Raw genomic sequence first — 14,509 nt, 5'->3', positions numbered from 1 at the left:
AGATAAAGGAAAACTTCTTAATCAGATTAAGACACCTGCAATCTTGCGCCTGGTCAGAGATCTATTTTCTTTTTAGTTTACTAAAGAGAAATGATGAAATAGAGCTTAGCTGAACCATGAACTTCATTATTTCTGGAGCATCTGTAGCTTACAAAGTGTTTCATAATCTTCGGTGAGATTACCTCAGATTTCCCCTTTTAAAAATGGAGGCCTGAGCATAAGAAAGTAATACAATCCACAGCATGACTCCATGATATATGGCTTTGAGCTAAGCCCACCCAAGCTTTTTCTCTTAGACTATTCCAGCAGTAAGCTGGGAATAACTTACATCATTTTTAACTCATAAACCTGAATGTTCAGGTACAAATAGTTCTAGGTGTCCTTACCACTTTTCTAATGATTCTATTTTATATTATTTGCTAGTTCTGATTTTGAACCTTTGGGGAAGTGACCCAGTTCAAGTGATTGGCAGTAATGAATATATCAAAAGCAGAACAAACAAAACATTATTTTTGAATTCTGTAGCCTGAAATCATATCTTAACATTTCAAGCTTTTTAATTACTTTTAAGCATTTGAAACAGTGGTGGGATTCAATTTTTTTACTACCGGTTCTGTGGGCGTGGCTTGGTGGGCATGGCAGGGGAAGGATACTGTAAAATCTCCAGTCAGAGGTAGTATTTGCCAGTTCTCCGAACTACTCAAAATTTCTGCTACCAGTTCTCCAGAATTGGTCAGAACCTGCTGAATACCACCTCTGATTTGGAATATATAGTTCGAGAAGATACAATTGAGATGTACTTTCTGGAAGACTGGTTTGGTGTTCTTATTGCTAACATCCAGTACCATGCAAAACCTATGTTTTGTTTTGTTTTGTTTTGTTTTCCTCTTCATTTTCAAGACCTTGAACAAGACTTAATTTTCTGAAAATTTGAATGGGCACACTTTTTTAGTTGGTCACATATTAACCTGAAAGAAGAAAAAGGCATTTCTTTACTGTTTCTTTGTTAATGGGTGTATTTATCTTTGACAAGAATACATTATTAGAGAAAGATGCTCTTAAAAGTGAGCAAATAAGCAGGAGGTACAGATAATGAAAGCAAATAGCTAGAAAGAGGTATTCAAGGAGATGAGGAGGGACACTCTATTCCTGCTCTCCTCTTGGGGTTGAGTATTTGTAAGAAAAGATGTTGTTAGAAGTGAACAAAAGGTGTGTGTGGGTGTGCGCGCGTGTGGGCAGAGTGTATAATAAAAGCAAGAAGCTGAGAAGAGGCAAGAAATGGGAGAAAGCTATCCTTTCAACAAGGCAGCATGAGTTGATTAGCCTGGCCTCCTCCTGTGTCCCTCCAATTGTAGAGACTGAGTTGTTTTCAGTGGAAAATGTCCTCTATGAATTGAGCTCCTCCACATAAATGAGGACTTTAGAAAACCAGGATCCTCAGCCCATGCAGACTTTGGAAGGCCCTAAAAACATACGTACCTAGGAGAAAGAGCCAAAAACTTAAAGGCATAAGACTATTCTCGCATTCATTTATTTTCCCCTATTTGTTCTAGTGCTTTAGGAGGACATACATCTGTGGAATGTCCTTGTTGTACATACAAAGGATCATACTTGCTTATCCTCTAGAAGCAAGGGAAATGCCAGGGTCCTGAGAGACTAACAGATATAAATATCTTTGTCTTTTTGTTTTTCAGTTTCAACAACTTCACCTGCCACTTTGCCTGCCATGGTAATATCACTCTTATCTTTCTTTGCATTGCTGGGTGATATGGGCAGCTGATCTAATTGACAATTATATATGCTGAAGACTGCATCAGTTTTCCATTTGCTCTTTAGGGTTATTAAATTTCCCATATTGTTAAATCTTCTGTGACCTTTTGGAATTCCTAAGGATAGTTATTTTTTTTCTCATTCTTTCCCTTATGGGGAATGTTCCTCACATGTTTTCTGAGGGGCTGGAGGTGCACCAGACATTTTGGATGAATCCCATGGGTCACTGACTTTCTGCCTTCCCTGTCGATGTGAGAGACTTGTATACCCTCCAAAGCATGGGTCACTGTGGAGGCATGAACTGGGCTTCTGAACTCTGGGGCCTGCAAGAGTCAACAAAAACAATAAGAGCCAAGAATAAAATTCATTAGGACCTCCTTGGAGATAGCCATTTTGCAAAGTGAAAAAACAGTATTGTTTTTCCTTATGTTTGGAAAGGGAAAAGTAAGACACACATAAGTGAATTCTTAGTCTGTACATGCTTTTTTTTTTTAAGGAAAAGTAGCAACAAATAAGGCATTGTGTAAAATCAAGTAAAGGCAAATATAAACATAAAGTATGTTTATATTTCTGTAATTATGCACCTTTATCAGGCTCTCTCCTTATTTTTCCTTTATCAGAAAAATAAAATGTAATAAAAATAAAATGTAATAAAAATAAATCTCTCACAGCCATTGCTCTGGTTTCCATGCTAATGTGACAGCCGCACTTTTTCTGTGTCTTAATATTATCATGTGCACTTTCCTCAATCCTTCCACACTGCTATCCACCATCAATAAGAAAAGAAAATGCACAACTTGAAAACGAATGACAACTATAGACTTCATATGTGAATAGCAGCCCATTTCAGCATCAACATGATTTTTTTGACATTTTTGGAAACAGCAACTTAGTTTCTATATTCACAATTTTACACAAAAAGGTATTATATTTCAATATAAACATATAATTTAGTCCACTTGTGGCTGTTGGGGGCTGCCTTGGCAAGATTTCAAAGTATTTAGAACTCTGGCAATAATTTTCACTAAATCTTCAAACAACCTTTAAAAAAATAGTCCTCTAATTAGTATGTGTGGGAATACACACACACACACACACACACACACACACAATATTTTAGGGAGGATAGAAGAAATAGTGCTTCATCTCTCCCCAAGAGTAAGAGAAATAACACTCTGCATGTTTATTTCAAAAACACCCCAATTAAAATCCTTTCCCCCCAGTCTGCGCTCAAAACAGTCCATCAAAATAATTTCTGTTAAATCATCTTCTTAACATAACAGACTGTAGGTTTGTGTTAGCAACATTTTTTCCATTTTTTCTCCAGATTTGTCATGGGACTTCAATAAGGGCCAGTTTGTGTATTTCTGTCTAATTTTTGTCTTATTCTACAAACTATCTCTACTTTTTTTAGACCTGCTAAAATTCCCCTAAAGTCATCATCTTCTACAAAGCAAAGCAAAGAAAATACTAACAATATTGTCACTCCAACAAAATTAAGAGAACTTTATTTTACTCAAATTAGCTGAAGTAGCTACATCGCCACATTTGTTGTTTCAGGCTGATCATTCTGGATATTCAGACTCTTACAATTTAGATAAAGCCCTTCAAAAAAAGGAGTACAAAGTCCATCCTGGGGTTTCAGGATCTAGTTTCAGTCTGTTTTGTTGCTTAGTTCATTTCATCCAAAAGTGAGGCAACATTTAATGCTTCATTCATATAGTTACAAGATCTCATAATCTTCCCTACCTGCTAAGACTCTAGGAGTATTATGAAATTCCTCCAGTTTCCTGCACTAACCAGTCTGAGTTGAAACCATGAAAACCCACTTTTGTTGCTCAGCACTTTTAAATGCCATTTTCTGGCATGCCAAAATAATAACTTTAAAAAGAAGAAGCAAATTGCTGATCATTCTACCCTTATCTGAAATTGCACATTTCTGACCCTCATCTTATTTGTCTAGTGATTCGTGTCTATGCTGTGCTCCAGACTCACCAAGCATTGTTTTACATGACATGACACATAATGTGAGTTTTTTCTTCCTGCCAGACTCATTTAAGCCCATAGGATAAATCACCAAACAGCACACAAACATTATCTAAGCAGCACACAAACATTATCTGCCTTGAAATGAACCTGCATTCTCCCATTGGAATTGCTTAATGCAAATGTTTCCTGTTTAAAGTGGAAGGAGAAAGAGGAAAAATTCCAGGCCTTGGACTTTCAGGGGTCCTGTACTCCCAAGAGATTCTTCACTTTAAAAACAGAACATTATAAAAAGACAGGCCCTCCCTGTTTGCCGTGAGAGACTCCAGACCAAGCGCTGAAGGCTTAAAGCCACCCTCAGAGATGCACTCAAGCCAACATATGTTGTTGAGCTACTGCTGTCACCTACACTATTCAACCACATTTCAAGACAATTGGTTCTCTTTCTATCCCCCAATTTGGGATACTTTCTTTATGATTGAAAGTAGCACTAGACCAAGAAGGGACTACAGGTAGTCCTTGTTGTTAAGTGAATTTTGCCCCATTTCATGACCTTTCTTAGCACAGTTGTAAGTGAATCACTGCTAGTTGTTAAGTTAGTAACGTGGTTGCAAAGTGAATCTGGCTTCCACATTGACTTTGCTTGTCAGAAGGTTACAAAAGGTGATCACATGAGCCTGGGATACAGCAACCCTCATAAATATGAGCTAGTAGCCAAGCACCTGCATTTTGAACATGTGTCTATGGAGATGCTGCAATGCTTGTAAGTGTAAAAAATGGTCATGCCACTTTTTTCAGTGCCATTCCAACTTCAAATGTTCATTAAACAAATGGTTTAAGTTCAAGGACTGTCTGTATTGTGTGCATATGTTCTTTCTTTATTTATCATCCTGAATTAAGTTGCAAGCTAACCAATATCTTGCTTATTTATTTTGACTTGTTTGTTGGTCAAGATTAGGTCTCTCTGCTCTAAATTTGGATGTCACTATAGTTTGCCAAAATGCTTAGTTCACAGCAGCAACTAAACTACAACTTTTTAACAATTACAGTTTCTGAGTAATTTCTGACTGCATTGGAGATCGTATCTTGTAGATCATATCTGAGTTAAGGTTGTACATCTGCTGAATTTCTGAGCATATCACAAAGTTACTGAAGTAATTTAAAAATAAAAATATGTATAATTAATAAATGTATAAGAAAAGTTATTAAAAAGATTCTTCTCCAATATAATGCAGGCAGCCAATATCATAGGGATAAGAGCACTATAGAAACGTCTGAGATAAGATTGTCAGCATAACATTGAAAAGACATGGATGACAAGCCGACTTCCTTGGGGAGCACATTTCATGTGACAGTAATCTAAGCTGGAGTTAGCTAAGACATGACTGACAAGGTCCATCTTTATCAAGATGGCTGTGCCTGACAAAGCAAAAACCACAAAAAAAAAAAAAACCACAAAAAGGAAATATACATTCCACCTGCACATCTAGTAAGAAAGCCAGATCAAAGAACCACTTTAAGCTAATTATAAACTGCCAACAGAGGCTCAATTTTTCTGTCACTTTTCTAAAAAAGAGAATAGCAATAGCACTTATATACCGCTTCACAATACTTTACAGCCCTCTCTAAATGGTTTACAGAGTCAGCATATTGCCCCCAACTATCTGGGTCCTCAGAAGTAGAGCTCTCCTTTGAATGGCTCTGTAGCCCAAAGCTCTAGATGACTTGAACTAGTAATTTTCTCCTACAGATGGAACTCTAACAATGCATGGCTTTTGCATCAAGGATCAACTAAAACACCACAGACTAACTACATTCAAACTCCTTTCCCTTCTAGTTTAAGAAGAAACATAAAATTATCTGTGTGTGTGTGTGTGTGTGTGTGTGTGTGTGTGTGTGTGTGTGAGAGAGAGAGAGAGAGAGAGAGAGAGAGAGAGAGAGAGAGAGAGAGAGAGAGATTGGTTAAAGAACTGCACTAGGAATGGGAAGACTCAAATTTTGGTCTCCTTTTAGGCTTGGAAGTGATGGCAATTTGGGATAATTGGTGTCATTCTCTAGGAAGTCTAAAATCCTTTTTCTTTTTTTTTTATAATAAACTTTATTAGTCTTTTATATCTTTAAAAACCCAACAAAAATATAAATGTTATGACATTAACAGTGTGTGACATCTATCTCATATACTTCTATTTTGTGCCTATTTACAAATATATACAGTTCATGCAAATATAAACCTTTAATCTGTAAAATGCTTATCATTAACTGTTTTCATCATCTCTTTGTTCTAATTCAATCCAATCATACAATTTTTCCCAAATTCTATAATATTCAGACTTCTCTTTCTCTTGTAACATCAGGGTTAATTTATCCATCTCAGCACACGCCATTAGTTTTTGAATAATCAATTGATCTGTTGGTATAGAATTCTGTTTCCAACATTGAGCATAGGCAATTCTAGCAGCTGTTAAAATATGTAATATGGTATATTTTGTATTTTTTCCATATTTCTTTTTAATCATCCTTAATAAAAATAATTCTGGTTCCAAATCTATTTGTTCCTTGAGGATCTCTTGTAACCATTTTTGAATTTTAAGCCAATATTTCTGGGCTTCTTAACAAGACCACCATATATGATAAAAAGTACCTTCTTTCTTCTTACATTTCCAACATGCTGGATTCATGTTAGGATATATCTTTGCCAATCTCGCAGGGGGCAGGAGCCATCTATAAAACATCTTATAGATGTTCTCTTTATATGAGGCCAATTTTGTTAATTTATAATTTAGATTGCAAATATTCTCCCACTCTATCAAATTTATATTATGTCCAATATTTTGAGCCCAGGCTATCATACATCCCTTAACCACCTCTTCTTCCAATTCTATGTCTAATATATATTTATAGATATTTGTAATATTTTTTTTATCTGGGCCTGTTCAAATTTTATCCAATTGTTGTAATTCTGAATATATTCCATGATCTTCTTTACCTTTTTTATACCTATTTTGTAGCTGTAGGTACGCCCACCAATCTCTATATATCCCTTGTTTTTGAAGGTCTTGGATTGATTTTAAATTTCCTTGTACATCTAGAACATCTTTATATTTTATCATTTTGCCTAGGTCTAAATTGTTTGGGTGTATCATGGCTTCCATGGGTGTATCATGGCTTCCAGATTGGAATTTTCATATAATGTTTCTTTCTAATTTTAATCCAATTTTGTAGTAGGGAATCTCTAATCAAGTGCCTATGAAAATATTGTTGTTTTTTCATTCCTATATCCCACAAAAAGGCATGTCATCCTCTTTGCAGGTCATGGCCCTCTAAGCTTAATATTTGTTTGTTAGTTAGATTGATCCAGGGGTGGGATATGACAGGGTTAACTACCAGTTCAGGATTTACAAGCTTCCCTGCCCGCTCTGAGCCACACACCTGTTAATCATCATTAGCACGCTGCATGCCGAGAAGCAGCCTTTGAAACAGCCCTCATTTCTTGTTTTTTTAACTGCAGCTGTGCCTCGTTTGGCAGCTGAAGTTGAAAAATCAGGAAATAAAGATCAGGTAAGAGCCCGGATGGCTGGGTGGGCAAAAACATCAGCAGACATAGAACCAGTTCTATGTCTGCTGCTCTTTAGAGGTACCAGTTCTACAGAGGTGGACAGAACCGGTAGAAACCCACCCCTGGATTGATCCATTCTTTAATCCAAATTAACGTTGTTGCATTATAATATAGCTCCCAATTTGGAAGTCCAAGTCCCCCTCTGCTTTTGATATCTTGTAGTACCTTCATCTTTATTCTAGATTTTTTGCCTAACCAAATGAATTTTGCCATAATTTTATTAATCTCACTAAATAAAGTTTTTTCTAACTTGATGGGGACTGTCTGAAATAAATACAAAAATTTAGGTAATATGGACATTTTAATAGCCGCTAACAATGTAACAGCCGCTAACAGTTGTAATTTGGACCATAAGTCTAAATCTTTCTTTGTTTGTTGTTTGAATTTATTGTAATTATTCTCCTTTATTGTTATATATTGTGCCATCAGCCATATATCTAAATATTTAATTTTCTTTGTTACTTATAGTCCCATTACCTTTTCTAATTCTATTTTTTGTAATTCCATTAAGTTTTTAGTTAAAAGTTTTGTTTTCTGTCTATTGATTTTAAGACCCATATCTTTCCAATTCTCTGATTATCTCCTCCCCTGTCTCTATAGGATCAATAAAGAACACCATATCATCTGCAAAGGCTTGCAGTTTATATTCTTCCTTTTTGACTTTGGTTCCTTTTATTCCCAGGTTCTGTCTAATTCGCCTTAGTAAGGTCTCTAGCGACAAGATAAAAAGCAGAGGTAACAGGACAACCTTGTCTTACTCGTTTCCTAATTTTTAAATTCTGTGTATTTTCGCCATTTATCATAATACTTGCCTTTTGGGTGGAGTATATTGTGTTTATTATATTCTTGAATTTGGTTCCTAGATTCATATTATAAATTTTCTGTATCATACATTTACAATTTAGATTATTGAACGCCTTCTGGGCATCCAGAAAGACAAGGGCCATTCGTTTCTCCGGGTGAGCTTTGTAGTACTCCAAAATGTCTAATACTATTTTTAAATTATTCCTAATATATCTAGATGGCAAAAATCCATTTTGGTCCGAATGGATATATTGATTCAGTAATCTCTTCAATCTATTTGCTATTATGGTCACAAATATTTTATAATCGGCATTCAATAAAGATATGGGCCTGAATAAGTTTTGTAAGGTATAAGAATAAATATAATTTTAAATACATGAGATAGATACTTATAAGAAAAATAAAAAACAATAGGACAGGGATGGTAGGCACGACTGGTGTGCTTATGCATGCCCCTACAGGCCTCTTAGGAAGGGGGTGAGATCAATAGTAGACAGTCTAAGGTAAAAGTTTTTGGGGTTTGGGGAAGAAACCACAGAGTCAGGTAGAGTATTCCAAACATTGACCACTCTGTTGCTGAAGTCGTATTTTCTGGAGTCAAGTTTGGTGTGGTTAACCTTGAGTTTGTATCTATTTTGTTGATTAGGCTGATTATCTTTCTTTCTTTCTGTCCATCCATCTGTTTCATACTCACTTTGAATCTTTGCCCACCCACTACAGCTCCCTTGCCTCTTTTAGAAAAAAAAATCTGTAAGCATAATATTCTCACTTTTGCTTAGGGTGGATTTGTCTTATGGTTTCTCTACTCCTAGGAGAAGCTCTCCCTTGGCTATTCTCTGGTGCTTCACTTTTTTCTTTGGCAAACTGGATCAAATGCATGAAACGTAATTGCACAAATTACATGAATTACACAAATTTAGCAGAATACAACATTTGAAACACTGTCTGAGTTTATGAAAGGGTGGGAAATATGACTTGTCAGATTTGATAACCTAATACTAAGACATGAACTCTTTTGGTTTTTCAATATTGCAGTCAGCAAGTCAGTTCAAAGACAGCCAAAGTTCTTTCTGTAACTGAAAAAACATTTCACTCTTCAGAGAACTGTTCTTAATAGGTCAAACTTTCATCATGCTGGAGTTGACATCTAGATACAACACTTCTTTATTCCATGTATCATTTGTCCTGGCTTTAGGGAGAATATCTCTTTAATGTAAATCCAAATTTTGGGCAGAAAACCTTTGGAATGACCCCATCATCAGCCCTCCCCTGGCAGTCCATGACATGAGTTTTCCAATGATCCAAATCTTGTCAAATATACATGAATGCAAACAAGTTGAGAAGCACATACAAGATCATACACATATCCACAGGTTACATAGTTGCTGCACACATGTTATCAACAGCTAGCTCATTAAACACAGATACTATATCCTCATATCTTTAATATTTTAATGGGAATTTCTAACTGTGGACCCTCAAGAGTGGCATGTTTGATGTGAGAACATGGGCAAATCAGCTTTGAGGTGTGAATTGTACATGAGCCTTATGTGTTGCTGGGATACAGACCAAACTCATCAGTATATCTTCAGGCTAGACAAGACACAAACATGCTTTATTAAAAAGACTTTACTTTCTTACAAAAAAAAAGAAAGTGCTTTCAGTACAGTTTTGCAAATGAATCATGAACAGCTTGAACTTTTTGATGAAGAAGCTGCAATATGTGGAGGCTGGATTTTTCCACTGGCTTTCTTGTATTTTACCAGTCCAGAGCTTCAGTTTCTATTCTGTGGGACTTTTGTAAGTTAGTGGAAGTGATATTCCTTGCCTAAAACAATTGTTGCATTTTAGATGAAGGTGATGCAAGACTTTTTACTGACAGCTTCTCCCCCCACCCCCCTTTCTATTTTTCTTCCTAGGCATGGATCTGTAGAACCAATGGAATATTTAACAGGGCTACGGATAGCAAACAAAGAAAGAGATCTTCCCTACCCTCCTGCAAGCCAATCTGCAGTTCATCCCTCCAAAGGGAGCTACCTTCATCCACCAGATGGCCCAAGAGCAACAGAGTTACGGTATTCACAGTATTTTCCACCACAGCCAGTAATTCATCACAAAAGACCTCTCCGTCAAGATGTACCACCATCGCCACCACAAGGCCACAGAGCTCCACCTTATAATGAGGTGGCCAGAATAGAACACCGACAAAGCACTCCTGATCAGTACCAATGTAGGTCTCAAGATCCAAGGCAGAAGGACTCTGTGACTGCAGCTGTATAATTGAAAGCTGGACTGTTGTTGATATTTTTTTGTTGACTTCATCTTACAGTTAGTCCCTCAGAAGTCATTTCTGCACTATCAACCTATTGCATATACTAGAGTCACCCACCCATTATTTTGCCAACAAACCAGTAATAAAGACAAGCTTTATATTTCTTCAGCACTGGCTGGGTGATGCTATGAAGATGCTATAAGTCATTAACTCTGGCCATGTGATCAGAACATGTACTGTATTGCTCATATAAATGGTACATGTCCTTTAAGTATTGAAGAGTAAGAGAGTTTTTTAAAGTGCTTAAACAGGATGGTAGTACTCAGCAGTATTTCTATGCACATCACAAAGTGTCACTCAGGGCTATTTGCACACAGGCACAAAAAAGAAAGTCAAATTGTCTTGGAGAGAGGGGGAGAGAAAATGATTATAGAAACGGCACATAAGGGTACAATCAGGATGCAGGTTCTTTACTAAGACTTCCTCTGAACTGAAAATTTGGAAATATTCTGCAGTATCATTGAAATGTATTCCTTTCAAAGTATGACCTGGAACTTGTTATTGTCCTCATCTCTGAATCCTTTATTAATATTCTTTTCAGCTGCTTACAAGGATGCTTCAGTTCTGAAGCCATTTTTCTCCTCTTCTTTTCTCTGTTTTCTAATAACAAGAGCAGATGGACAAATTTAAAAGATGCCCAAGAGCACCATACAGTGTTGCATTGTAAGGTTTCTGGAAGGAAATACAAAAGGGCTCAGTATGTAATTTCCTACCTCTGATTTCACAACTATTACAAGATTGAGTTCATTTCTATGCCAGTATATTGATGTGTGTGGATGACTAGGTGTCTTTATGTCTTAAGAGAGCTGATTCTCCATTGATACCAATGGAGCTTGTACTTAATAATTATATAGTAGGATGCAGTTATCAGTTTATGCTCTGGTGATATTTTACTACTATTTGTTTCCCTAGTCACAACTCTAAATCAAAAAGATTGCAAGATGTCTGTGGAATATTGTGTTTTTAGGAACTCATTTTTGCTAGACCACCATCCTTCCTCATGGCCCTATCAGAAAACAAATTATTTTCAATCACTTGGGTAACTGTTAGACTGCTATTTGTTAGTTATTTGTTTAAGTCAACTGTGCAAAGCAGCCCTTGTCTACTCCTAGAGGGCTTAGCAGAGGAAAGGTTTGTTAAATGCCAAGGATTACAGTATTTAGATCTTTGGGGGCGTTGGAGAATTCTAGATTTAAAAAGGAGAAAAAAGAAATAATAATAGTATAATTATCAAGTGAGAGATCTGAGCATAACGCAGGTTCCACTGAGGTAGAATCATGGTAGGAATATCCAGAATGGAAGAAAAGGGTGAGGTGTCAAAAAATCAAAATGGCAGCTGCAACTGAACAGTCAAAGCTACCATTTTGATAGTTTTTACCTCTTGTCTCCATGGATGCCCTGAATCATAGTGTACTGTAGTTGTGATGAATGTGTCTATAAGAAAAGAAGGGAAATGACAAACTTTGCACACTTCTGTAAAACGCAAGTGGTTTGCCACTTAGGACTAATGAAACTTCTGAGACTTGCTTCAGTCTCTAAAAGCTTCCCTAAAAAGTCTCTAATAGCTTCAGCATATATTTTTTAAATTCCAAACACTGTCTGGGGACTCATTTTAAGTCTCTGTTACAGCCCTTTTCCTTCCAAATGAAAGATTTTGGGCTTGCCTTGGCCACAGAAAAGAGTTGAAAAATCCTTGGGTTTTATTTTGGTATGCAGCAAATTAACAAGATTCATTATAGAGGTCATTTAATAATTATTATATATTGCTCAAAGGGGGCATCAAGCAGGCAGAGCCATTTATCATTTAGCCTTTCTGAAATGGCTTCATTGCACCAGGTATCCTCAAGAGATTTGGTTTATAGAGTATTCATTATGTACACAAATTTGTATTACTATATTTTAGAGGGTCAGTTTCTCTAATGTCCCAGAAAGAGTCAGCAGCTTGGTGTGAATGCAGCCCTGATTTCTTATGCATTCATATTCAGAAACTATGAGGTACTATAGTGATTTTGAATCAAGGTTGAAGGTCATAGCCTTTTTCCAAAACTACCCATTAAATATATGAGAACATGGGGCTAAGTGGAAAGCCTCCAAGTAAAGAGAAATAGCAAGTATAATCATTTTAATAGGGGAATGTCTCCAAGAAGTGATTTTTGTAACACACATAGTGTATGCACATGTGTTGAAGTTTTCCCCTAAAATTCAGAGTTTTATGGCCATTCAAAGGCCAATTATCTATTTCCAGTAGATGAACTTAATTTCAACTGGCCCTGAATGATTAATCAAGAATCCATTGCAAGGAATTGGAAGACTACATTGATCCTTCCTTCGAAAAATCTATTTATATAAATGAACAAAACTTATTCATGCCATTTTAAGCAGTTAATTCTCCCTACCCACCTCTATGTAATCACGTCTGAAATTGATAACTTACTCACTTTTGTTAAGCCAACATTTTCAGAAATCCATATTGAGTTGAACTATTGCAGTGAGAATGGAAAAATTGCATATTGTGAACACCAGTATATAGTGACTTTGCACATACTTGTGATTCAGGCAGACAATTTCTTTTTATATCAGATTTTATTTTTCTGGCTAATTTGTCATCCTACAATAGATGGATTTCCTTAATGTGTGTAGTGTGTGTGTGTGTGTATTCTTCTTTTCATCTTTGTAAATCATGTCAGGTATTTAGCATATTTATAACTTACATGCAACAAGAAACACATCCAAATTCAACTCTTTGTTTGGAACTGCCAATACTTCCTTTTTATAATCTCCTTAGTTTTAATGAGGCCTCAACATAATTCAGAAGTGATGTTGGTTGTCTTATTTAATCTGCGAGTAAAGTTCCCTGGACTAAATTCAGTTTATGTTTTCCCTAATTGTTGTGCATGGAACAGATGTGGACATCTATTTGAGTAGGAATATTCAAGAATTCTAAATTTTGGGGTAGCCATTCCAAGGTTGAGACAGATTTACTTTCTTCTTCAAGGATTAGGCCTCTGATTCTGATTCAAGTATAAAGCCTTCGATTTCTATTTAAAAAATCTATATTTTTAAATGAATATATTTGGCAAGAATGCAGTAGATGCAGACAAACAATCAGAAGTGAAATGAAACTATTTTAATGTGCTTTTCTTTTTTTTAATGACCCTAAGTTATAATGCAAAGGTCTCCTTGGGTAGTAACAAGAAATGTTGATGACACTGGCTTTCTCAAGCCTAATCATAATTAAAAATAGCCTTGAAAGACAAATCTCACCTTATAAATCAATGCTGCTAAACTTTATCCTACCCTTGACAAAGATAACTGACAGCATTTCAGAAACAAAGCTAAAAGGATGAAAAAAGTCGTCTAGGTTATTAATCATTTTGAGCCTGGTGCTCAATTATTCCTGTGCAGCTGCAAATCCCATCTGAAAACTCCCATTGACTACAATGGCCCAATTTGATAGAGCAAGTCAGGCAGGTCAAAAGTAGATTTTCCGGGCTGTTAATCTTAACCAGTAGCTTATTAAACAGTGTCTCTTTTTTGGATCAGTAAGGGAATTTATTCCCTGTTACAAAATAATAGATGCAGCACAACACTATAGAGGTGTTTTGTGCAGGTGCAAGAAAAATGAAAATTCTTGGGTTGAGTGTGAGAAAAAGTGCAAAAGAATTACATGCCATCCTCCTCAGTCCAGAAAGCCAGGATTCTGACTTGGGAAAAACATGTGGATGTGTTAATTGATTTCAAGAGGTACGTGTTCATCAGAGAACGGTTGTGGAAACTTTCTCAGCACCATATTGCAGAAAAAAGTGTAGCACACACTTACATCACAAGGTGCTATAGCTGATAGATGACAATATACCCCTTGAAAAAGCATAATAAAAACCAGCATCAGCTATTAAGAAAATAGCTGCTCTTTTTCCCTTTGCAGGTATACATTTGGGAAGCCATATAAATTATCTAAATAGATAAATAAAAATATTATTGACCAGCAAAAATTCATTTAT

At 36.1% G+C, this 14,509-nt stretch overlaps 1 protein-coding gene and 1 long non-coding RNA gene across 6 annotated transcripts in view; one reads left to right on the top strand and one right to left on the bottom strand.

Moving 5' to 3' along the window:
- Positions 1 to 13,372, top strand: part of PARD3B (par-3 family cell polarity regulator beta) — an 897,218-nt gene extending 883,846 nt beyond the window's left edge. For all 4 annotated transcript variants that reach the window (XM_087913651.1, XM_026707819.2, XM_026707818.2 and 1 more), the window contains one exon: positions 10,096 to 13,372. In XM_087913651.1, coding sequence (XP_087769777.1) covers positions 10,096 to 10,456 — 361 coding nt within the window. In that variant the 3' untranslated portion in view covers positions 10,457 to 13,372. The remainder of the gene's footprint in view (positions 1 to 10,095) is intronic.
- LOC148127910 (uncharacterized) overlaps positions 1 to 14,509 on the bottom strand; it is a 151,722-nt gene that overhangs the window by 80,948 nt on the left and 56,265 nt on the right. The window lies entirely within an intron of this gene.

Source organism: Pseudonaja textilis, chromosome 1 (genome assembly GCF_049901715.1).
Source record: "Pseudonaja textilis isolate UNSWEBS1 chromosome 1, rPseTex1.2, whole genome shotgun sequence".
Taxonomy (NCBI): domain Eukaryota; kingdom Metazoa; phylum Chordata; class Lepidosauria; order Squamata; family Elapidae; genus Pseudonaja; species Pseudonaja textilis.
Note: the sequence above shows the minus strand (reverse complement) of the source record. Positions and strands in the feature narration are given on the sequence as shown.